At 40.3% G+C, this 23,381-nt stretch overlaps 2 protein-coding genes across 5 annotated transcripts; one reads left to right on the plus strand and one right to left on the minus strand.

Moving 5' to 3' along the window:
- Positions 1 to 317: 317 nt before the first annotated feature.
- LOC101487725 (LHFPL tetraspan subfamily member 2a protein) lies at positions 318 to 12,876 on the plus strand. Its single transcript, XM_004547074.5, has 3 exons — positions 318 to 441; positions 8,204 to 8,903; positions 10,946 to 12,876. Exons 2-3 carry the CDS (start codon positions 8,501 to 8,503, stop codon positions 11,200 to 11,202), a joined length of 660 nt encoding a protein of 219 aa, XP_004547131.1. The 5' UTR covers positions 318 to 441; positions 8,204 to 8,500; the 3' UTR covers positions 11,203 to 12,876.
- Positions 12,877 to 13,543: 667 nt separating this feature from the next.
- LOC101488005 (secretory carrier-associated membrane protein 1) lies at positions 13,544 to 23,151 on the minus strand. 4 transcript variants are annotated; one of them, XM_004547075.3, is made up of 10 exons: positions 22,906 to 23,150; positions 21,986 to 22,066; positions 21,655 to 21,765; positions 20,131 to 20,142; positions 19,703 to 19,814; positions 18,813 to 18,941; positions 18,471 to 18,630; positions 17,714 to 17,815; positions 17,502 to 17,619; positions 13,544 to 16,367 (listed from the first exon to the last, which is right to left on the minus strand). In XM_004547075.3, exons 1-10 carry the CDS (start codon positions 22,960 to 22,962, stop codon positions 16,206 to 16,208), a joined length of 1,044 nt encoding a protein of 347 aa, XP_004547132.1. In that variant the 5' UTR covers positions 22,963 to 23,150; the 3' UTR covers positions 13,544 to 16,205. The 4 variants fall into 4 exon arrangements, with proteins under 4 accessions (XP_004547132.1, XP_004547134.1, XP_004547133.1 ...); XM_004547077.3 differs by lacking the exon at positions 21,986 to 22,066 and having other exon boundaries at positions 22,906 to 23,151; XM_004547076.3 differs by lacking the exon at positions 20,131 to 20,142 and having other exon boundaries at positions 22,906 to 23,149.
- Positions 23,152 to 23,381: the final 230 nt, after the last annotated feature.

Here is a 23,381-nt window from a genome sequence, read left to right on the forward strand (position 1 = left end):
TAAAATGATATCTCACCTAAATATACGCAATATATGATATGTCTACACTTATGTGTTTTTAGCAGTACCCATTAAGATTTAAAAAACTGAATTTCATTGCACAGACAAAAAAGGAGTTCGTAGATCGTTCTCGACGCGTTTAATTGAAGAGCTGAGAATAAGAACATCCAGGAAATAGTCATTTTTTTTCTAATCATCGCTACAACTTTTCGTCTACTTTCTCTGTGGCACACGGCGGGGGTGGGGGATGGGAGCGAGAGGGGGAGGCGAGAGAGGGGCGTAAACTGGGGGGGAGAAAGGATGGCGTCAGATGGTAGCGGGGCGGGTTTGTGGGAGGGAGAAGGAGAGAGTCCCGAAGAAAGGAGTGAATGAGTGCTTGGAAAGCTGGGCTGCCCCGGGAAACGAAGCAGTGTTTCAAAACTTCTCCGCTTTTCGACTTCGGTAAGTAGAAGAGTTTGTAGCAATGACACAGCTTTTGGCCGGCAGATGTGAATCTCACTGCTGAAAATACCATTAAAGCACAGCTGTAAATCAATCGCTGCTCAGCCTAACGTTCATGTGTCAGCTGATTTCTTTCGTCGGAAAGCTTTTCATTGATTATTCGCAGCTGTACGTTTTTGGAGTTCGCATGCTTCGCTGAGTTGTAATACACAGGCATGTTGCTACTTTAAGACTTCTTGGAGGATTGTGCGTTAAGACCGCATTTATTCACAGAGTGAGCTATCTGCACTTGCAGCTGGCTCCGTGTTCTGATGCAGCATGTGGCAGCGGTTGAAAACGTCAATATTTTAATGGTTTTCACCTCTTTATCTGTATTTCGCACATGTCCGCACAGCAGCCCTTTGTCCCCTTCCCTTTCCACCACAACCCCGTGTCCTTGAAGTGCGGTGCAGGGTGGAGGTCCATCTTTGGAAAGCCACCCAGGGAGTAATATTCTCTCTGCCTGACACACTGTTGCACTGTGAGGGGAAGTGGTGCTACATCATAAACCAAACAAATCAAGAAACATCTGCAGTGTTTACTCAAGCTGACATCAAGAACAAACTTTAGCAATAATAATGACAAAAGGGAGTTATGACTAACTTTCAGTGAGGACTTCTCATTGTGACTCATCCAATGATCAGTACTGCATTTTTTGCACTTACACGTGCAATGTTCAACAAATTCCAGTGACCTTTTAAAAGATTATGTAGTTCTGCCGTAATTTCCTTCAGTGTGATTGCTCTAGCCTGCCCTCTTTTCCTATGAGTGAGTTTTGACAAGCGCAAACTTGTTAGGTGTCATTGAATGGAGCAATGTGCTGATGATAGCCAAGGGAGATGTCTTTTTCTTTGCTTTTTTTTCCCCGGTGAAAATACAAGCTGTGCTTCTAGTGAATGCAGGAAATATCGTAAGTCATATTTATTTATTGAGGTTTTTATCAGGCTGTGATAAAACTAGTTTTTAACATAAGCATACGTGTTGAGTCAGGGTCACGATTGACAGACTTCTAATTATTGTAGATAAAACCATTATTATATCCAGTTACGCCACACAGTTCTTCACATTGTTGCTGTCCTTTAGATTTTGCTTCCTTCTTGGAGACTCCTGTTCTCTACTGAGTGTGATTGTAAACTGTCCTTCATGCATTCTTTGATATGTAAACCTTTAGAGGCAGCCACAGCTGGATACTCAAGTTATTTATGGAACTCTTTTCATAGACTAACATAGTTGTGTTGTGTGGCCTTTTTTGTTTTTACCTCCTTGTAATTATTGTTTTCGTCCGTGTGTTTTGATACATTTCTCATTGCTAACTGAATGTAAATCTCAGAGTGTGAATGCAGTGAGAGGAAATGTCACATACATATACAAACAAGGATTTGAAGGGATTTTAGTATTTAAATCCTTTCCAAATGGATATATTAGTGTTTATAGTAGTTTTATAGAATACAAATCTAATTAACATGCCAAAGCTCTTATGATCTTTTAAGGAAAGGAAAAAATAGAAAAGAAAGGAATAGATTGTGTGTACGTCAATCATCCTTTCAGAAACAAACTGGAGAGCGGGACGGCTGAAGGGGTAGAGCTAGTCCGCGTCATGCATGTCTTTGTGTAAGTGAAATGTGAGGGTCACTTACTGACTTTGTGCATCACAAACTGTGAGGCTACAACAGAGTTTGCATGGGGAGTGAGAGGCCGGGGTGTTGCACAGATTGAATAGGTTAGGGGCCATGGCGACCTGTTTTTGAGAGTGAAGAAGTGCATTCTGGGCCAACGGTGGCATGTCTTGGAGAGGTAGAGTGAGTAAGGGGGGGAATGGTGTCGGCATGGCTTTGTGTTGCCTTTGTTGAGTTGAAGTCTACCAGATGAAGACTGCTGATTTTTCTTCTGTTTTTTTGGCACATCCACACACACACATGCGCACAAATGAGCCTGGCTGATACTTTTCTGTGGGGAAGTCATGTGTTTTTTTTGATGCGATTATAGCCAGGTTGAGTGAGCACAGGCTGGGACCGTTTATGATTGTGTATTTGTGTTTGTTTGTCAGTGAAGTGGGATCTATTGTTATGGCATGATGTTGGAGGGCTTCTCGCTGTTGACTTATTGTTTACATTTTTGGGCCCCTCTATTGTCATCGAAACCTTAGGTCCAGTGGTTGTATATGAAAGTTAGAACTGCTGGCGTTTGTTCATCAGCAGTAATAGTCTTCTGCAGCTTGAAATGTTTTATTGTGTTTAATCTGGGCCTGCAAAATAAATCTAACTCACTCTGGAGCGCTAAACATGCATTTGATGGTGGCCATCACTCAGTGGCAGACGTTATGAGACACAAATTGTGGTAAATGCCTATCCATGGGAAACATTTTCTCCTCCTGCAGCTCTTTCATTCCGCTCTTTATGGAGGGCAGCAAAAGCAGCAGCTCACATGGTTATGGTTAGCAAGAGAGAATTCTTGATGAGAACAGCTCTTGTTTCATAATATCTGGGACAATTGAGCAAGTAAACCAAAGAAATCAAACTTATCTTGCACTTATTGTCTTTTATGCTTGGTATGCCTTGTGTGACTCACTCTTGGGTGCTCTCAGCTCTCTTGTTGAAGCACTCACTGCAGTAAGGTGGATGGTTAATCCCCTGAGGCTATAAGTTTAGGTGTGGCAATCAAAGGACTAGGTAAAACGTATTAATTCTGTTTGCAACATCTCTTATTTTTCATTCTTAATTTTTTGTTTAAACAGCTGACATTTGCGATGGTAAACATGGTCTTGGTTTCACAAGTTTGTTGGAGGTGAAGAGAGCGTGGCGTTGATGTGTTTTTGTTCAGCAGATAAAAATGAGCACTGATAAAAGTTTACAAGTCTACACTGAAGGCCACAAGTGATGATGAGTCTTGATGAAGCACCAAGAAGCTTTTATTAATAATGTACTGGAATTAATTGGAAAATAAAGACATGCGGTTAATATATTTTTTCCGGCGTGGGTGGTGGATGCGTTGCTCCATTCTCACTTGCGTCATATGGAGCTCAGCTGCTTGCATTCTTTTATGGTAGAAGGACACGTTTGATCCCGCCCAACTCTGACTGGCATCAAACTGCTTTAGTATCATATTTATTTTTCATTTTCCTAATTTGTGATGATGCAGACAGAAAGTTTTATCATTTGAGTGTGCTTGCTGTTCACATATTGTATGAGCCCTTGTGTTGCCCTAAAGATAGTGAGTCAGCCTTTTATGAGGCCCTTACTTCCAGAGGAGCAGCGCAGAGCAGAGCTCGACTTAGGGCTTATGGTTTAGGTTATGAAAAATTTGCTACTGGGGGATCTCTATCCAAATTAACGGGGGGGTCATCTGCTATGGGCGGCTGATCTACCAGCTCAAACATGCTTTTCTAAACAGGCTCATCACAGAAAAACAATAGCATTTTCATTGTCTCTCACATCTTCAATGAATGGACTTTGTTTCCCATTTTAATGGCTGTGTCTATCCTCCCTTTACCAAATAATCTGGGTCAGCATGCTTTAGATCTCTTAACCACCCACCTTCAGTCCTCATTCACTTTTCACCCTTCAGAACAGACTACAGTGGCCTGCACTCATTACCTCAGCACCTTGGCATGATACCAGCACTGTTGCTGATATCTCAGACCAATTAACTCCTCAGCGGCTTCCTCTAACGGCTAGCTGACTGACCCACATATGTATCTGCTGCTTTATCTGGGGCTTGGAGTCAAACGGACATTTCGTTTCATTAGTAGAAACTTTACTGGGCATACAAACTGCTTGAACAACAGGTTTCATGTCTAACCTGTGGTCCACATGGCTGGCTGTTGGCCCACAGACTGCATTTTTTGTAAATTCCATGAGAGAAAGTTTGTCTCGTAGCAGCAAGGAGACTGTTCATGTTGGCTTGTTGAATGAAGTATTAGAAGGCTGTGTGTAAGTTGGCTCGGGGCCCTCTCTACATGCTTGTAATGCTGTGCAGCAGGCTTGGTTTGTGTCAGGACAGGAGAGCAGCGTGGGATAAAGCAGGTCGAGATCAGATCCAGAACCACATTACCGCTGAACATCTTTCATCCTGTTGCATATCTACCGTAACATCAAACTCTGCATCAGGGAGGATTCATGAAAGAGTCTCCACGGTCTGTCGGTGTTGGGGATGATGCATATGAGAGCGACTCCACAAGCACAGAGAGAACTGCAGTAACAAAGATCTGCCTGTTTCAAGATATGTATCTATCAAAAGCAACAGGGAAGCAAAGGCCTCTCACCCACAGCGCCTTGATCACCGGGTTATGAATAAGTCATATTTCTGAGTGTCTGATGTGCCGTTAAGTGTAAAATACTCCTCCCCAGTGCTCATATAAACACACAGAAAATCTTGACCTTGCTGAGGAAGTGCTGTTCAAGCGCTTTCCCAGAACAACCACCAAACAAGCGGAAAGTATTCATCAATTTCAGGATGTAGTGACCTTTATGCTCTCTCAACAATACTGCAGTAAGCACTCTTATGCACAGAATGTGCATATATATGCATGCATACATCCACAGACTCAGGCAAATGCCTATCAACAAGTTGGTACTAATAATAATAATAATAATAATAATAATAATAATAGTGGATTGCATTTATATAGCGGTTGTATTAGTATTGATCAGCCAAGCTTGGTAACCCCGGAAAGAAATGGGCTTTTTGTAGATGTTTTTCTTTGACTTTGTCAGACAAATTAATCTGCAAGTAATGAGTTACTTGCAGATTAATTTGTATGCGCTCTACAATTTTGAGTTAAATACAAGCATAGATAATACTTCAAAATACTTGGGCCTAATAAAAGTGTAACATTAACTTTTTAAGGCTTAATTCTGACAGCGCTCTTTGAGACTAGAGAGCGGAAGACGAGCTGTGAGTGAAGAGGTTTCCTGTAGTAGCTGAGAGAGATCACACGGTGCCTGCTGACTGCCTCGACGAGGTATGTTTTGTAGGCTCCATCTCTGTACAGAGCTGCTAATTTGTGGGCATTGTAGTCTTAACAGAGAGCACCATGCTCAGGCTGGATGGGTTATAATCAGCTGCAAACAGACGGCTCAAACTCCAGAGGAACTAAAAGTGTAGACTGTGTAGCCAAAAACAAAAGCTCATGCAAACAAATGTACGCACATGATTATGTGCGCTTGAAAGAGCCACATTAACACGCATTGATTTTCTCACAATGCACACGCACTTAAAAACACCATTTCTGTATTGTAATGATTTCTATAAATAGAGCTAAAAAGTTGCCTGTGCGGTGAGTGCTGTTGTGTGATATGACTGCCAAATGGTAACGGTGATAACAATAAGGAGCCATTGTGTGTGTGAAGAGGCCTGGAACAATCTCAAGGACTGTAATAGAATAGGGCACTCCCTAAACCATCCTCAAACACATAAACACACTTCAAATACCTGCTTATATTGTTCTCGGTCTTTTCTTTACAGCTACAATTCCCTGAAATTCGGATTCACAGCTCATTCAGACACACTGTGTTTAGATGGGTAGTTTGACAGGTCATCCTCACAATGCATGAGTGAATCTCTAAAACGTTTGCACAGACACTGATGCTTCCTGTTTATTTCTGCCATTTCCTTATGGGGCTGAAAACGACCAGTGATGTTGGCGGATCTTCTTCATCTCTACTCAGCCCAGTTGTAATTGAAATGCACTCCCTCTGTTTAACCTCCCTCTGGGTAATTATTTGTAGACAGTGTACTTTAGCTGGAATTTTGTGTGATCTCTAATTAGTGTGTGAGATAGTAGTAAGAGAATAAAGTTCAAGTGTCCTGAAGCACTAAAATTCTGCTCAAGCGCAAGCAGACGAGATGAGATTTAACTAGGAATCTTTAAGACGGCTTCACCGTCCAAGTAAAATCAAAGCAGACTTGTGCACAAACTACAAACACATCCTGCCATGACTTTCAAACACAACAGGGGACTGCAGACATGACTGAATCCCCCTGAACTGAATCACGGCTTAACCGTTCCAAATCTCATACCTGCTACTCAAATGTCGTCATGCTTCGACTTTGTTGTTATGATCTGGTTAATCCTGACTTCACGTGATTCGGTGTAGGGGTAACAGATAATACTTGGTCTGGAAATTCCTGAAGTGTTTTGCCTTGAAATGACTTGGATCGTGACAGATGTGGTGTAATGATTTATCGCCTTTAATTGAGGCTGGAGGGTTGATTATGTGATTCCTGGTGCTGTACTTGGAGTATTCCTGGCAGGTCACCAGAGTGACTTATAGCTCTTAATTAATTTTTTTTGTGCTGAACTTTTCATCACTGGCAAAATGACACATTCAGCAAGAATTAGAGCAATAACATTGACTCTTATTAGTTAAACAAGCCTCTCCTCCCTTCTATGTGAAAGTTATGGCTCTATAAAGTGCTTGACTAATGGCTTCTCATAACTGATACAGACGGGAGAACCCCTTCTGTCTTAACTCCAGTGGTGCCAAGCTGTGCCAAAAATATTCGTTTGGTTTTATGGTTCCAGATTTTGAGATCTCTGAAATATCTCCCACTCCCTTTGTACAAAAGACATGAATTTTTTTTAGTTCTTTGCTTTTGCAGAACTAGAAAATGAATGAAGGTTTAGTTAGTTTAGTTTATTTTTTACAAAATCTTTAAATATTGTCTGGGGGAATGCACAGACACAGGTTTCCCTTGGATCTACCAGTGAGATCTGCCAAGATAGTGAAGATAACACATCCTGCATATTTTTCTGTATGTATCATGCAGCTGGTTCATGACATCAGAGGGTTTCCAAGAAACTTCATTGCTCCCCTAAGACCAAGGATGCGTCGAGGCCAATCTGGTCACAGCAAGTAAATCATAATGCAGCAACAGTGCCATTGATTGTTGGGACTTCTGGCCATTGCACTAATACAGATTTTATTTCTGTTGAATAAAGAACAAAGAAATGCATTTTGCTTTGCTAAGCTTAATGAAAGCCAGTAACTAATGCTGATGTACATTCATTTATTCAGGCTGTAATTTAAGCAGTGAACTGAAGGATCCCATTGATGTTGTGTCTGCCTGTGACAGCGGCGAGGATATGGCACATTATATTGTGTGATTCTATCAGTGGTTCCATAGTGTAGTGGTTTACACATTTCCCAAGTGAAAGATTAATGGTTTGATTCCAGGAGGAGACACAAATTCCTTGGGGGTTGCATCAGGAAAGGCATCCGGCCAAAAATAAAATCTACCAAATCAAAAATGTGGAGCCACCCACTTTAGTGAATACTGAAAGTGGCTTTTGTTTGATTCTGTCAAATGTGGCATGCTGTAACAGAGTTTTGTACTGCTCTGCGCTAACACCTCCTTAGTGGCAAAACACAGTTTCTATCCCATTGCAGATAAAATCAACCAGCCAGATGTCTACCATGAGTAAAACGAGGACAGAATAAACTCTGCATTGTGATTCATCATGACTGTTCTAGCACACACTGGGAAGTTTGCCTTATTACACACTCATAACAAGCTGTTTTTGACTTTAAAGTAGCGCTTTGGGAGTAGGTTTTTGGTAAGGATGAATGTTTGATGACAGAGGGTACAAATTGGACACTGTTTGTCATCTGGAAAGCCTAAGGAGGAGCGTGATGATTCATAGTTGCTGGAGAATCATTTGTAGATGTTTCTTACACCCTGTCCTTGTTGTGTTGCTGACTTCAGTGTGTCTCTGTTCATTTAGGCTTGCTGTTCAGGCGGTATCATGACTAAAGGAAGCTGATTTGGTGCGTTGTTGCCATTTGGGATGTCTGAAGCCAAACATTACCTCAAAGAGGAAGAAGGCAAAGAAGAGGTGAGAGAAGGGACAACATCTGCTCTGAGAGGATAAGATCAGCAGCCCATCTGGATCTGCGCAGGGAACCTAACAGACCTTTCTCTTTCTAAGGAAGGGAACTGAAACTCTCCAATAGCTTAAAGGGCTTCAAGAATTTTTATTAAGTTTTTCATCATTGTTTTTTACCTTCTCTGAGCTAAAGCCATGTGCCATGTTATTGTAACATGCCGTTCCATGCTGTGGACCCTACTCAGCATTGTAGTGGCCTTTGCTGAGCTCATTGCATTCATGAGCCCGGATTGGTTGCTGGGATCGCCTCGGAATGACACCAGCGGGACCAGGGCAGGAGTGGACTCAGAGTACCGGCCATCTCTCGGCCTTTACAACCGCTGCCTTCGTATTGGGACCTCGCAGGTGAACTGTGGGCCCTATGCCACGACATTTGGAGAAGTGGCCAGCGGCTTCTGGCAGGCTGCCATGTTGTTTCTGGCAGCGGGGACATTAGTGCTTGGGTGTGTGGCCTTTATCTCCATCTTCAGCCTGTGTTTTCAGAGCATCCTGAAGAAGAGCATATTCAACATCTGTGGACTGCTTCAGGCTGTTGCAGGTAAATTGTTAATCTGTATGTATGTGTTAAGTATCTTTGTTACAGAAAGTAATCATGTGCCCCCTCCCACCTTCATATATATGTAAACTATGCTCTGAGGACAGCTTCCACTAAATTGAAATGTTTTTTATTTTATGACATAAATAAATTATAGTATGAAAGGGCATATATAATAAAGTTGCTGGAGTAAAACCAGTTACCAGTCAGATTAAGGGGTCACCCCAGAGTATACTAGTATGTAGTCTACTGTTTACAAAATATCAATGAAAACTGATTTCAGAAATTACATATCTAAGTTTTTTTAGGTTTTTATCTCATAGTATACAAAATGAAAATAAATAAATAAATAAATAAATAAAAAAAAAAAAAAAAAAAAAAAAAATATATATATATATATATATATATATATATATATATATATATATATATATATATATATATATATATATATATATATATATATATATATATATATATTTTTTTTTTTTTTTTTTATTTTTTTTATTTTTTTTTTTATTTTTTTTTTTTAAAAAGACACAAACTGAAATCATGTTCTATTAAATAATAATAATAATAAAAAACTGAAACTAAGAATTGGGACCATAAACTCACCATAAAAGGGGTTTCGTGAGATCAGGACATCTTTTTGTAACCATGTAAGTCGCCCTCTGCTGGCCATTTCTAGCCTTCTTTTTTTAAAAAGAAACTTAAATGCGGGGATTACAATTCCCTATGTTTTCTCAGTGAAAAACATTTTTTTTAAGTGTTCATATTTATTGGTCGTTATGATTTATACAAATATGACACAAATAGATGGTAAATGGTCTGTGTTTGTATAGCGCTTTACTCAGTCCCTATGGATCCCAAAGCACTTTACACAGTCAGTCATCCACACATTCACACACTGGTGATGACAAGCTACATTATAGCCACAGCTGCCCTGGGGGGCCCCAGAGGCGAGGCTGCTGGACACTGGCACCACCAGGCCCTCTGACCACTGGAGCTGGGGCTCGAACCGGCAACCTTCCGATTACAAGGCAAACTGCCAACTCTTGAGCAACGACCGCCCGTGAAAGATGAAGATGAAGAATAGTTGTTGGATAGGTGGCAGAAATCATACCTCAATCCAGCAAATGGCAATAAAAATAAACAATTAATATACTATAACACAGTCAGGTGTCAAATAAAGTAGTAAAATAGAAACATTATAAACAGAAGGATTTATTAAAAAGACCAGTCTCAATCAAGACAGATTCATTTTTGAGTCCAGACACAAAGTTTCTGAGTTTCCATATATTTACTCTTAGAAAAATAACAAGCCTGCAAACCAACCCTCCATAATTGTTTATTGAATTTAGGGTTGCAGTGGGCTTGAACTTATTATAGCTGACTTGCCATGAGGCTACAAACATACAACAAATACATGAATTTAAGTTTTTTTTCTTCTTTTTTCATTGCCATGAATCTACTGGGTTCATTCACCATTAATACTAGATGTTGTATGTTACAGGAACTGATTTCAAGAATAGCAGTGCTGAATCATGGTCAAATTCAAGAAACTGAGGAGCTGCATATCACTTGCTCCAGAGCTATTGCTAATATGCCAGTATAGCGTCTATCACATCAAGTCTGTGCAAGCAAGGCTGTTCGAGCTCAGTTTTGAAATCATGCCATAGTCTGTAAGGAATGTCAGTACTGCTTTTGTGTTGGCAAGTTACAACATCTGACTTTACAACATCTGATGTTCATCATACTTTCCCAAGTTTATTAATCTTACCACTGTATATTTTGCAATGAATCACACAGGCGGGTTTGACTGCCCAGCTTTATTGAGTAGGTAGTCTGTAATTACGTGATATCACCACTGAGGATGAGGGTCAAAGGAGTTCTCTCCACCCATTACAAATCAGCTCGTCAGCTGAAAAATTGGTGTTGTCTTTAGCAAAGTTGACTCACTATTCTCCCACCTGCACTGCGATTTGTTCAAACCTTCAGCTCTGACATGACTAAACCCCTCATATCATCACCTGCTCTTCCTCCAGGCCTGTTACTGATGGTCGGCCTCATGCTGTACCCTGCTGGTTGGGGTTCAGAGAAGGTGAAGTTCTACTGTGGCTCCGATGCGTTGCCGTTTCGACCATTTAATTGTTCACTTGGCTGGGCGTTCTACACAGCGATAGGAGGAACGCTAGCAACCTTCCTGTGTGCCGTTCTGTCTGCACAGGCCGAGATCGCTACTTCCAGCGATAAAGTTCAGGAGGAGATTGAGGATGGGAAAAGTCTGATCTGCCTGCTCTGAGCCTTTAGAAAACCCGGGAAGCTGCAGAAGATCACCCACGGTGTAATTTCTCTGATGTGGACTACAACTTCGTGGAGGGAGGACAGATGTTTCTCAGTGGGGATTTTCTTCCCCCCTCGTGATAGTCTGGATAAAATCAGCTGATTGTTGTAAACGGCCTTAATAACACCCCCCCCCCCCCCCCCCCCCCCCCCGACTTTAAAAAAAAAACAATTACTCTCTCGTGATGGAGACTACCTGATGAGCAGTTGAAAAGGGAATGAAATGCTTCCCCCATTTTAGAACTTCAGTTTAAAAATCTCTGGTAAAGCTGGAGAAGGAGGAAAACTTATATACTTATACTTTTTTTTTTTTGCTGGAATAGCAGGAGGTTAGTGAAATAAATTGGATTGGCAGTGGATAGGTTTTTAGATTTAACATGTTAAACACGGCCAGAAAGGCAGTTTATTTGTTTTAACCATCATTATGTTCATTCATAGGGTTCGATTACTAACCACTACCAGATTCAACAACTCAAATACCCAGCAACATTCTTGTACAAATATTTTATTAATAATAATGCTTGAGTAAAGAAAATCTGTACTTTTGCCACTTCTGGTGATAGACATTAACTTGAGGTTTCTTAAATGCCTATGTGCTCTGATTCTGTGGTAGCAGGACATTGAGACTCTTTTTAAACGCTTTAAGTTGAAAATCACCACAGAAGGGATTTTTAGTTTCAAAGGGAGCTCCTCCTGTTTAACTGATTGTGTAGCTTAATAACAGTTTGTGTGTGCGTATGCAGAAACAAACAAAAGAAAACAGAGCTCTGCCAGATGTTTCATTGTGTGTGGCTTCGTGATGGGCTAAAGCAGCAAGATGAAGCAGGTGGTTTATCATGAAATACCGTATGACATGCAGAAAGCCATAAACACAAGTCTGGCTTTGTGAAGGTGCCCAAAAGGAAAAGATAAGGATTGAAAAAACCTCCCACTGGGTCATTACACTTCATACCCACTCGTGAGTGATTTGGACACTTTTGCAAAGCTGATTAAAGTGAACCTCCATTGCAGTTTGATGGTTTTCCAATTGGAGCTTATTTTATTTTGCACTCTGCCTTTAAATCATTTCACATTGCTGCATATTGTATTAATTTCTAATTCATCCATTTAAATGTTTCTGTATATGTTAGGATTCATGTGATGCAGTGCTTTTATTCATTGTAGATGTGCAATAATTCCATTAGTGTTGTTTTCTGAGAGCAAGTAGGCAGAATGAAAGTGAACTTGTGATATGGATTTACATCCAAACACATAGTATGACTGTGATTAAATATATACTGTCTGCTATTTTTGTTACATTAACAAAAGAGTATAAGTGGAACACTGTATGAGGCTTCGTGTATGAGAGGGTGATATATCTGAGGACAGAGAACCCGTGCTTAAATAAAGCAGGACTTCTTTACTCTGTGTTAGAAATGTGTAAACTCTGTTTCTACTGTGCCAAGACTTCCTGATGAAACACTGACCCCTGGAGACGGACGGTGGACATTAGCTCATAACAGTGTTAAGAGGCTTGTGAGGTAAATCTGAAGTGATATGAGATGATTAACAAGTTGGTTGTTTTTTGTTTTTTTTTTTGTTTACTGGCAATTTTTAAATTTTATATTAAATCCATTTGTTTAACTTTTGAAAATCTCGTGAATCTTTTCATCTCTAAGCATGTATGTATGATACCCTGCAAACTGTGTCACGGGCTTCGGAGTCTAAGTGGTTCTTAAACTTTTTGTTTAGTATGCCACCAAAAAATAGTAATTTGTATTCAAACATGACCAGTAAAATAAATAAATGAATGGATGTATGAATAAAAAAAAAATTGTCATGAGAATGAGCCTACCATCTTGCAAATGGTAGAGCAAGTTTTAGTTAGCTGAGAGACATCTGTAGCACATCTGCTTCAAGGTTTAATTGTATGCTCAGAGATTATCTTCTGCATACTTTGGTTCATTATAACAAGCAGTTACAACCAAGATGTGAGAGTTACTGTTGCCTTTGGTCACACTGCTTCAAGCTGAATAATTCTCCACTGACCTCTGCATGCATCAGCACAATCTTTGCCTAGAGAACTACGGCTCACCGATTTTTCTCTTTCAGTTCATCCTCTGTAAACCTTAGATTGTTGTGTGGAAAATTCCCAGTAAAACGGCAGTTTCTGAAATTCCGAGACCACCTTTCCTTCCTCATTTTGACACAGTTTGAATTTGAGCAGATACCCTTCTCCATGGTCATTCTTAATGTTTTTTTTGTTTTGTTTTTAAATCACGGAAAGAGGATAAATTTGTAATTATATAACAAATCCACAATCATTTCTTTGAAATTTTATTTCATGTTAATACCATAAATATACAAAACTCAAACTATTTCACATGCGACAAAGGCCAGACAAGAGTGCATTACTTCTTTTTACACGTGATTTGATAATGGGGATCGATTTTTCAACTTTACAAAATATACAAGTGTCCCTTTCTGGATGAGTTTTTTTTTCTTTTTCTCTGATTCAGTGAAATAACATAGTCACAGGTCCGAAACACAGTTTTGTGTTGGCAAACTTCAAACACATTGTTCTGTACTGCTGACCAGCTCATCAAATACATCAAGAAATTACCCACTGCAGCATGGCTTTGTAAAACAACTGTTTGAAACTATAGATAGATGGGACTCATGTGGGTGTATGTAAGGAAAAAGAATACCTCAAAGTAAAACATGGAAAGGAATCACACCACAAACTGAGATTTGAAAACAAATCTGTATGGACATTTGGTAGATTTCTCACAGCTTTTCAGGACATAGAATAACACTTGAGGGAGCTTATTTTATTTCTTTTCCTCTTTCATACCGACCATAAACACACATCCTCGTACGACAAGCACACCTCTTGCAAGGTCAAGTTGCAAAGTCATTAAACACTTAAAAAAAACCTTTAAATCTAGCTGATGCTATGACAGTGTCATTAAAAAACCCACACAAACCAAAAAGGAAACAAAATGCAAACAGTTTAAATTACACCATAAATAAAAAAAAAATTTTCTCTTGCGCTACGTTCAACATAAAACAAGAAATGTGCAATGAATTTTGATGAAATTACGTCCAAATCAAAAGAATACTGCGAGAGATCTAGGCTTATTCTTTCAGGACAAATTACCGAGCCTCAGCTAGCTAACACTGACAGCATTTCGTCCACGATAAAGTTCAGGCTATACATTTTTAATAACAGTAGTGCCAGTTATCACCCGTCTTCTGCCATGCACATCTTCACACACTCACCAACATCATGAGAGGTGCTAAAGCACAAAGAAAAAAAAATGAAGAAACCCACATCCATATTTCACATCAGTGACAGTAGTCTGTACAACTTGGTGCTGGATAACACTGTTATTATTGTAGATAAATTAGTGTATCATAGTGACGGCACCCCAAGTCCAATCTTCTGTTATATTAATGCTTATTTTGGCTATAAAACTTCAAATGCCAGTAATTCACTACTGACCGAGGAAAACAAAAATGGAGTGTTAGCCTATGTAGTGTACATATACACGATGTCAATGTTTTTTTTACAAGTTTATGTATGCAGGTTAATCTCAGGAAAAATGATAGCTTTATCACTTTATCCAGAACTGTGGACAGTGATTCTTCTGTGAGAAAAGGCAGGTCTGATCCCTATGAATGGTACGCATCCTTTTCAATAGGAAACACGACAGCGGGAGGCCACGACTGAGCGCCTCTGAGATTCATAGCAGCGTTAGTTTTCGAGTATGAGGAGCTACAAAAACAACCGAGGGCCACACAGTTTTTGCGTTAATACACACATAAGGGGAAAAAAAAAGCTAATATTCAATTTTCATTCCCCTTTTCCCTCCAATTTTCTTCTCTTAACCGTCATCTTCTGTCAGGCAGCCACCGAGACATGCAAACAGCCCTCACAGCAAAACCGAGGGAGGATAAGTAGGCAGACATTCACCGAAAACCAGCTCCTTGTAGCTGGGACCAAAAGGAAGTGGGAAGAATGACTTTGCCAAAGACTTAGCTACCTTGGGTGTGCTAAACATGCATGCCGCTATCATGCTGTCAAATCTAGAGATGCTGACCCAGCCCACGTTGTCAATCAAAGTAGCACACAGAGCAGGAAAAAAATGGCTCACCTGGCAGGTGTTGTTGGGGGGGGCAGGTCCTTATATAAGAACATACAGACATTTTCCTATTCTTGTGATTTTTTTTTTTTTTTGTTTGTTTTGTCTTTTACTATAACAAGAATGGTACTTGTCTCACAACAAAAGCACAGATATAGGACAAGGTACCATTTACCTTTCAGAGCTTAATGACGGAGCACTGGATTATATTAAAAAAAAAAAAAAAAGAAGAAAGAAAGAAATCAGAGCCACAATTTTCTTGGAGTGAAGCAGACATTCGCACAGAGGCCCAGCCACTTTCAGTATACGGGCAAGAAAACCAAACTATGTGCAAAACACCACGGTCAGATCACTTTTCATTTATCAGACAGGAAACTGTTTCGGGGTCATCACCCTCACAGAAATAAGGTATGGTCGAGCTGCGACCTTTACCTGACCTAGGATCACCTCGAGGGGACAGACGAACAAGGAGAGTAAAGGAGTGCGCAAGCGTGTGCGATGAAATCTCACACAGTCGGAGCACACCTTGAGTCACTTGCTGGATGTTTTGTGGGATGTGAGCAGATAGTCACCTGACTGAAAAGCTGACCAGGTGGATGCAGGAGAGCTGATATATGATTTAAAGTGAAGATGGACAACTCCGATCGTTTTTTCCGTTATTTTGCTTCACACTTTTTAAGCAAAGTGTGTCGGTGCAGGGCAAACATTCACAAATATTATCAATTTGATCCGAGGACCAGCAGGGCCAGAGTTGTGCATCTCCATTTTTTCTGTGTGTGTGTGTTTAAGTATATGCGTGTGTGTTTAAATGAGCACTGAGCACGTGTACCACATCTGTTTATGGATGAGCTTTGAAGGCCCCGCGAGCAGCGTTGGATGCAGCATTGGCTGCAGCGTTGGCAGCTGCAGTCTGAACGGTCTTGTTAGACATGACCCCGGTCGCAAACTCTTGCTGGGCTTTCTCAAAACTAGCACCGGTGGTGCGATAGAGCGCGTGCACCTGTGGAAAGAAGACAAGGAATTAGTTGCAATCAATTTATTTGGTTTAAATTTACCAAAAGAACTGCAGCACAGCACGATAGGAAAGATGTTTCTCTTCCTGTCCAGTCATAGCACTGATTCTTCTTGGCATACAGCACTATTCTTATTTCTAACACACTACAAGATGATGTAGACCAGGGGTGTCAAACATAAGGGGCCAGAATGGGCTGGGAAAAAAATACAATCTGGTCCACTGGACAGCTCTGGAGAATGTGGAGAGTGGCATTAATTTCAGATTTTTTTTAAAAACACCAGCAAAGTAAAAACTCTCTGATCTTTCACTATAAACTAAAAAAAGATTTTAAAGAGTCTTTTCTGCAAATTGATAAAAACCTTTGAAATTTTGTTGATTTAACAGTCAAAAAAGCAGTTTTGTAACAGATTTGTTTCATTTACTACAAGAACATTTTTTTATCAAATAGAAAAACTGAGTCACACTGTGGAGACTGCACTTCTTTTTCTTTGTTCTAAGCCATCACAAGGATTAAATTTATAGTGAGAGAAAGGAGGAGATACACTACTAAAAGGCCAACTTAGGATCATAGTGGGCTGTAGTTTTAGATCCCTAGTTTAGATGTTTCCCTCTTCTCTGTCCACTTAAGTCTTCTTTATTGGCAGCCATCCTGGCAACATTTGCGGGCACTTATTCCAAGCTAATAAAACCAAAGCCCCAATTAAAATGAATGGAGAACGAGCCATAACTTTAATTTCGGAGGTCAACTTCACATAAAAACTGAATTGATTGAATCTTCATTTACATTTGATTTGGTGACTTTGCCCAAAATGCGAAATACAGAACATCATGACCTCGTTTAGGTTGCAATCCAGAGAGCAGATATTATAGAGTACACTACCCTAACTCTTTACTACAGTTACAAGTAGATCTGTCTGCCACTGCCCAACTGGCTCTCATATTTCCCGCTTCAGCTGTCGATTTGCTCGGCACTCCTGCCATCTTTGGCATTCCAAAATTCTCCCACTGATTTCTCAGAGTGCCACATCTCACTTTTACAGCGTCTCTATTGTCACAGCAAAACCTTTTACTAATAATATCCTTTGTCACTGTAAGGATGCCGTCTTTGTGTTGTGTTACCTTTTTAAACATAATGAGGGAGCCCACAGACAGAGCAGTAAAGAGGGCTGCGATGAGTAACATGATGATTCCTACAGGGATACTGGTGTTCAGGCCAGTTAGAGCTGCGATCCAACCACTGGCAAGACAAAGAAAAAAACCAAGATGACAATGTGATCTTCAGTGCACACTGATCTACGGTGCCTGGATCAGCTCAAGTACAAAATACTCACCATGTTCCCCAACCAGTGATGCCAATGGTTTGTAGAACGTGAACTCCAAACTGACAGATGTAGACGAAGAAGAAGACAAAGAAGCGGAACGAACTGTCGCTCCTACGGTGGAAAAAAAAAGAAACGGTAAGAGAGCAATGTGGAGGGAATAAAGTCAAACTGTGCCACTAGTTCATCCTCCATTAAACATTAATTACTTAATCCTTCCCTCATTCTCTCAAAGCCTTTATGCGTGAAATAGTCAAGTGCACGGTAAGAACATGGCAAAGTCAGCTGCCCAATTCTTTTTACCAGTTTCATATTTGGAACACTATTAACTTTATCTTAAGTTAATTTACGTGTGTTAAAAGGAAGGTGCACATCTGTTCAGTTTTTATAAAAGCTGAGAGTTTGTGATGTTTGAGAAATGCTGTGTGAGCTTGTTCTTCTGGGCACACAGAAGGGGGACTTTAAATCCCTGAGCTGCTCCTTTAAGAAGAAGACAGGCAGTAAGTGTTTTTATTTAAGATAGCCTTGATCGGCCACAGACACAGGAGATAAAGCAGAAATGATTTTGGAGAACATACCTGTAGGTCTGTGTTCACCTAGACCTACTCTCCTAATCTCTTTTTTTGGTGTCTTTTTCCAACCTTCCTGTGTATACAATTTATTGTATTTCAACTATAAAAACTGAACCCACATATTTATAGAGACTTAGACCCCAAATATCAGTGGAAAGGCAGTGTTCTTCTTTTTGGTTTTTCATGTTTCAGCTTACCTGAAAGCCCCGTAAAGCGGTCTGTACCAGCAGACGAAAGAACATGGGGTAAAAAGCAGAAACCAGAGCATAGCCAGGCCAAAATCTACGCCACGAGTTGGATCCACACAGAACCAGGCCAAACAGCCAAACATGTTCACAAAGAGCGTGCCTGCATGGACTGATAAACAAAGATGACAAAGAACCTCAGATTAAACCTAAACTTATACTAAGCAACATTTTCTATACAGATTCTTGTGAATGACCAAACGGTTGATGTTTCTTAGGTAACTTGCATCATTAACCACTTGATGTGGTTAATTTAGAAAGAAATTGATGAGGTGTGCTAAATAGTACACTTACACATCCAAAGGTTGTACATAATCTTTACAGTCTTCTGGAACTCTACAGGGATGTCCACTGCAATGTCGTGGTAAAAACATGGACCAACAGGGAACTTCTCCGGTAGTGGAGGCCAGTTGTTCTTCCGCCCTGCGTGGAGAAACGAAGCAGTGGTTGGATGTTGAGCTTTTTCATCTAAAGCTAAAATATTATTAAATATACTAACAGATTTGTTTGCAAGAATCTTAACAAGGCAGAAAAAAATACGTTACAAGTTATTATCACCACGGACATTATCCTACAATTAGTAAATGTGAATAAAGTATGAGTGATTGACATGAAATGTTTCTTTCATTCAGTCTATTCAATTCTACTTCAATTAGATTTGTCCTATGTACATTTAAACATGAACATGCACTAAAACATTATGCCTTCTTAATTCAAATACAGAGAAATACTTTCTTTTACGTTATAAAACTGTGTTTGTCAATCACCATTTATTTATTTTATGCAACTTGTATTAAATTTCCAATTTTGTAAATCAGACATTCACTAAGATATATAGCTTGTGTGTCGCTTTCACTCCCATCCTGCACCACACGCACATACACATGCACTCACACACAGCAACACACTTTGGTCCATTTGATCAACTGGACATTTTTTGGCACAGTGCAAAACTTAAACTGGAACATTTCCTTCCTGTTCCATACTTGTGTAAAACTGTACCTGCACAGAATTAAAATGCTCTTCACAAATTGTGCGCCACGCCCGATATGTTAGTGTCAAGGTAAGAAGTCAACTTTTAGATCAGCGCTGTTGCTAGTCCAGCTCTGAGTGGGACCCAGAATTCAGACTTTGAGGTTGAAGCGTGCGAGTGATTCAAATGGGTAACTGATGGACTGACTGACCTCCGACGGCTCCGTGGGACTGTAACTCTCTCTCTCGACGATCGAGCTCTGCTGCTTTCTTCTCCAGCTCTTCCTGCCTTCTCAACAACTCAGCCTGAGCACGCGCTTGGTCCTGAGACAAACACAGATGTGATCTTAAAGCTCACAATCCAACATCTGACAGAGGTCAGGTATGACATGAAGTACAATGATGTAAGTAAAGGTTTTGTCACTCAGGGAAAGCTCAGACATGTTAGTTTAACAAGGGAAAATACGGGCTCTGATTTTAAAACGTATCAACAACTGCAGTTCACTCACTTGCCTCTAACAGCTAGTTCTATACAACTCTAAAGTGATGCTACAGGTGGAAAAGGGTCATTAAATGGATCCACACTATTCAAGACAGTGACATAAAAGGGTGCAGGAAACGTTAAATGAAAAGGCAGTACCTCATTACGCCGCTGATAGGCCATCAGAAATCAGATAAGTATATGAAGACCAAGAGGAAAGGACAGAGTGTTGTAGTGTTGCAAGTATGGGGACAGTTGCACATTTTTGGTTCTTTTTCAATTTTGATCACCTTTAACACATAGAGCCCAAAGTCTAGGTTCTCTGGGACTCGCTAGCCACCTTTAACTCTTCTTTTTTGTACACAGGGATCTACAGAGCTAGCTAAAAAAGGATATTTGAACACTGCTGCTTTTGCTAGTCTGCAACAGAAATGCTGGTTAACTAAAGCGACCCACCATAGAAAGCAGTGCCTCTCTCTTTCTCTGATGGGAAATTGTAAATAAGCAGGTGGGAAATGAGACAGACAGCTGCGCAAACTAGTGTGAGTTTGCAGCCCACTCGTATCTAGGCTGTGTCGAGAGTGCAGTAGCTTATAACCACTTGATTGGAAAAATGTACAACTACATTCTGCACAGACATGTAAGGAAAGACGTCTGCTGTTGGAGAGACTGCTAACATTAGCCCATGTTTTCAAACGTATCCAGCACTGTGTGTAAGATGTGCAAAGTACCACTTATTCAGCAAGATTAAAAATACTAGCTTATTTTCAAAGAATGTGATTAACTGTTTAAAGTAGCTCTTAAAAACATAAGCAGTATTTCTATTAATAATGTTTAAGTTCTACAGTCCTAGTTGACTCCCTTGAGTTTTTTCTCAGACCAGTAAATTAATCTTTCTGAAAAATCTTTAGTCTGTGGAAACTTCAACATCTTCCCTCTAAAGTGCATTTTAGCTGCTTTGACTGTAAATTCAGGTTCATCCCGTTGCTTCTGTCAGCAATAAAATCAAAGATTAATGTCAGAGTTAAGAGTTCCCTTGGGAGCCGTATAAACCCCAATAACAAAACCTCCACCATTCTTCACAGGTAAAATTTGAGACTGAAAAAACAACGCCATCAAGCCAAAATTTTCTTTGATTTTTTTGCGTCCTTCTGGACCTTCTGTTAATGAGTATCCTCAGCGATGCAATGATCTACACATTTGTGCTTCTTGGCCTAACAGGTTACATTTCCATTTTTCTTGTATAGGCCTGCTTTTACAGAATAAATCCAGCTGTTGATGTCCACCTCTGTCTGACAGATTTTTCTCTCTTATCTACCTCACTTGCACTCTGACCCTCTTTACTTGTCATACTTACAAAAAACTCCATCTCTTCATCAACTCCAAGCTAGACATTAACTGATGTTAACACACTGCTTCCCAAGAAATGTTTCACAGCCATGTTTTCAATTACTTTTCAGCACTTGCACATTGGGCACTGTGTGTTTAATGGCTATAACACACTCACGGCTCTTTTTATATTATTAACTTAGTAGAAAGATGAGAAAAAACATAGTGCGACTAACCAAATATGTTTAGTTTGAATTGCAAATGACAAAAACATGTTGACAACCTAACTGAAACAAAAAAATGAGAAGAAAACTGGATGTGAAACATGTATATAAATGCTCCTGTGTGTTTTACCTGAGTCTGTTGCTGTGAGTAAGCTGGCGGCTCTTCTGTGGGCTTCATGATGGCAGGCTGTGTGTTCTGGGAAGGTGCTGGAGTAGATTTGGGGGTGTTTCTTGGGGCTGCCTGTAATCCAGCAGAGATTCTCTATGTTAATATTTGTGCAAGCATTAAGAAAAAGTGTAATTAGGCCACAGTCATATTTTGTCACTGAAATCCTCTGTGACTGAGAGGAGGAGGAGAGAAAGAGGATGAGGGTAAGGGATAAAAACGAGGTCACTGACTAAGAAGCACTTAAACGCATGCATGCACACTACTCATCAATGAAGTTGCCCGTAAAGCTGACCGTTCTGGCGTCTGTGAAGGGGTTATACTCCTCCAGACCACCAGGAGGGGCAGATCGTGTCACCTGGGTCACCGAAGGATCCTACAGGGCAGAGAGGTCCACATAGGAATTTAGGGAGTTAAAACTAAAACTGCAAGACCAAAAGCTTCATTCACAAGATGCCGTTAGACGGTCTTTAGTTTCTGAAAATCAGCGGTGAGAAGTTTACATAAACAACATGTAAATATCTCACTTTAATGATGGTATTCTACTAATATTAAGGCTTTCCACCATGTTTTGTGAAAAGCTAAAAACGCGCAAGTTTAAACACCCTGATAAACACAGCTTCAAGTAAAGGGGACTCAACAGTTGCTTGAAATTAAAGCCTTAAGATTTCTGGAAGCGTGTGGTTTATAAAAGGTGGAATAAAATACAAGCTGTAGCAGAAATTAATAGCTTGTTCCCTTGCTTAACATCGAAAACAGATGTACGTGTCTGTGTTTCCAAAATATTAGTCTACATGACTGCAAAGGCAGCCAAATGTTTGCTGGATACTGTGAAAGTACATAACACTGTGATATGAGCACAAAAATGCACCTGTCCTAAGCTAGCCACCCGGTAAACTGTCCATCAAGCTAGCAGTGGCCAGCGAGTGTTTACAGACGGTGGGCAGAGCTAATGCTATCCAGCTAGCTAACGTTGACATAATGTGTCTTTGTTCTCAAATGACACAATTCCTTTAAATTCGTTTACAATAGATATCCCCAGCAACAGTGAATTGTGACCATGTAATTATTCGGCACTCCCTCTACAAAACTATCGAGGAATAAAATTTGATGATTAGCTCATTCTGCAAGCAGGGATGCTAAAGTGAGTTTGGCCTCAGTGGGTTTTCAAGCGTATACTAGCTTGCTTGCTTGCTAGCTAGCCGTGTCAGCTACCTGAAAAGGATTGCTGAAATCCGGGTCTGCGAACGGGTTGCTGTCGAAATCGGACATTGTGTAGCCTTTCTAACAAGAGTTTCCTGTGTGCGGGAACTCCCCGATTCTCCAGGGAAGACTCAGGTCCTTTGATTTGACTGCTTCTCTCTGCCGCCTGCAGTCTTCTCCGCCTCCTGCTGATGGAGACCCCTTGATTAGCAAGTTAGCCAGTAGCACAAAAATGGCAGGAGAAGAGAGGATGCGTGATTAACAGAACGGTCTACGTCACTGTTTCAGCACCGCGGACAGCATGATGCCCGGGCAGGTGCGCTACCTCTGTACACAAATGTGCAGAGCACTGCACGACACACCTCTGGTGTATTGTATTGTTATGTACTGTATTTGTGTGTTGGACTGTGTGTGAGTATTTGAGACTTAAACATGGAAGATTACAAGTTCACATGTTGCATTCAGTCTCCGTATTTCCAGAGTACAAT

This window comes from Maylandia zebra, linkage group LG12 (genome assembly GCF_041146795.1).
Source record: "Maylandia zebra isolate NMK-2024a linkage group LG12, Mzebra_GT3a, whole genome shotgun sequence".
Lineage (NCBI taxonomy): Eukaryota > Metazoa > Chordata > Actinopteri > Cichliformes > Cichlidae > Maylandia > Maylandia zebra.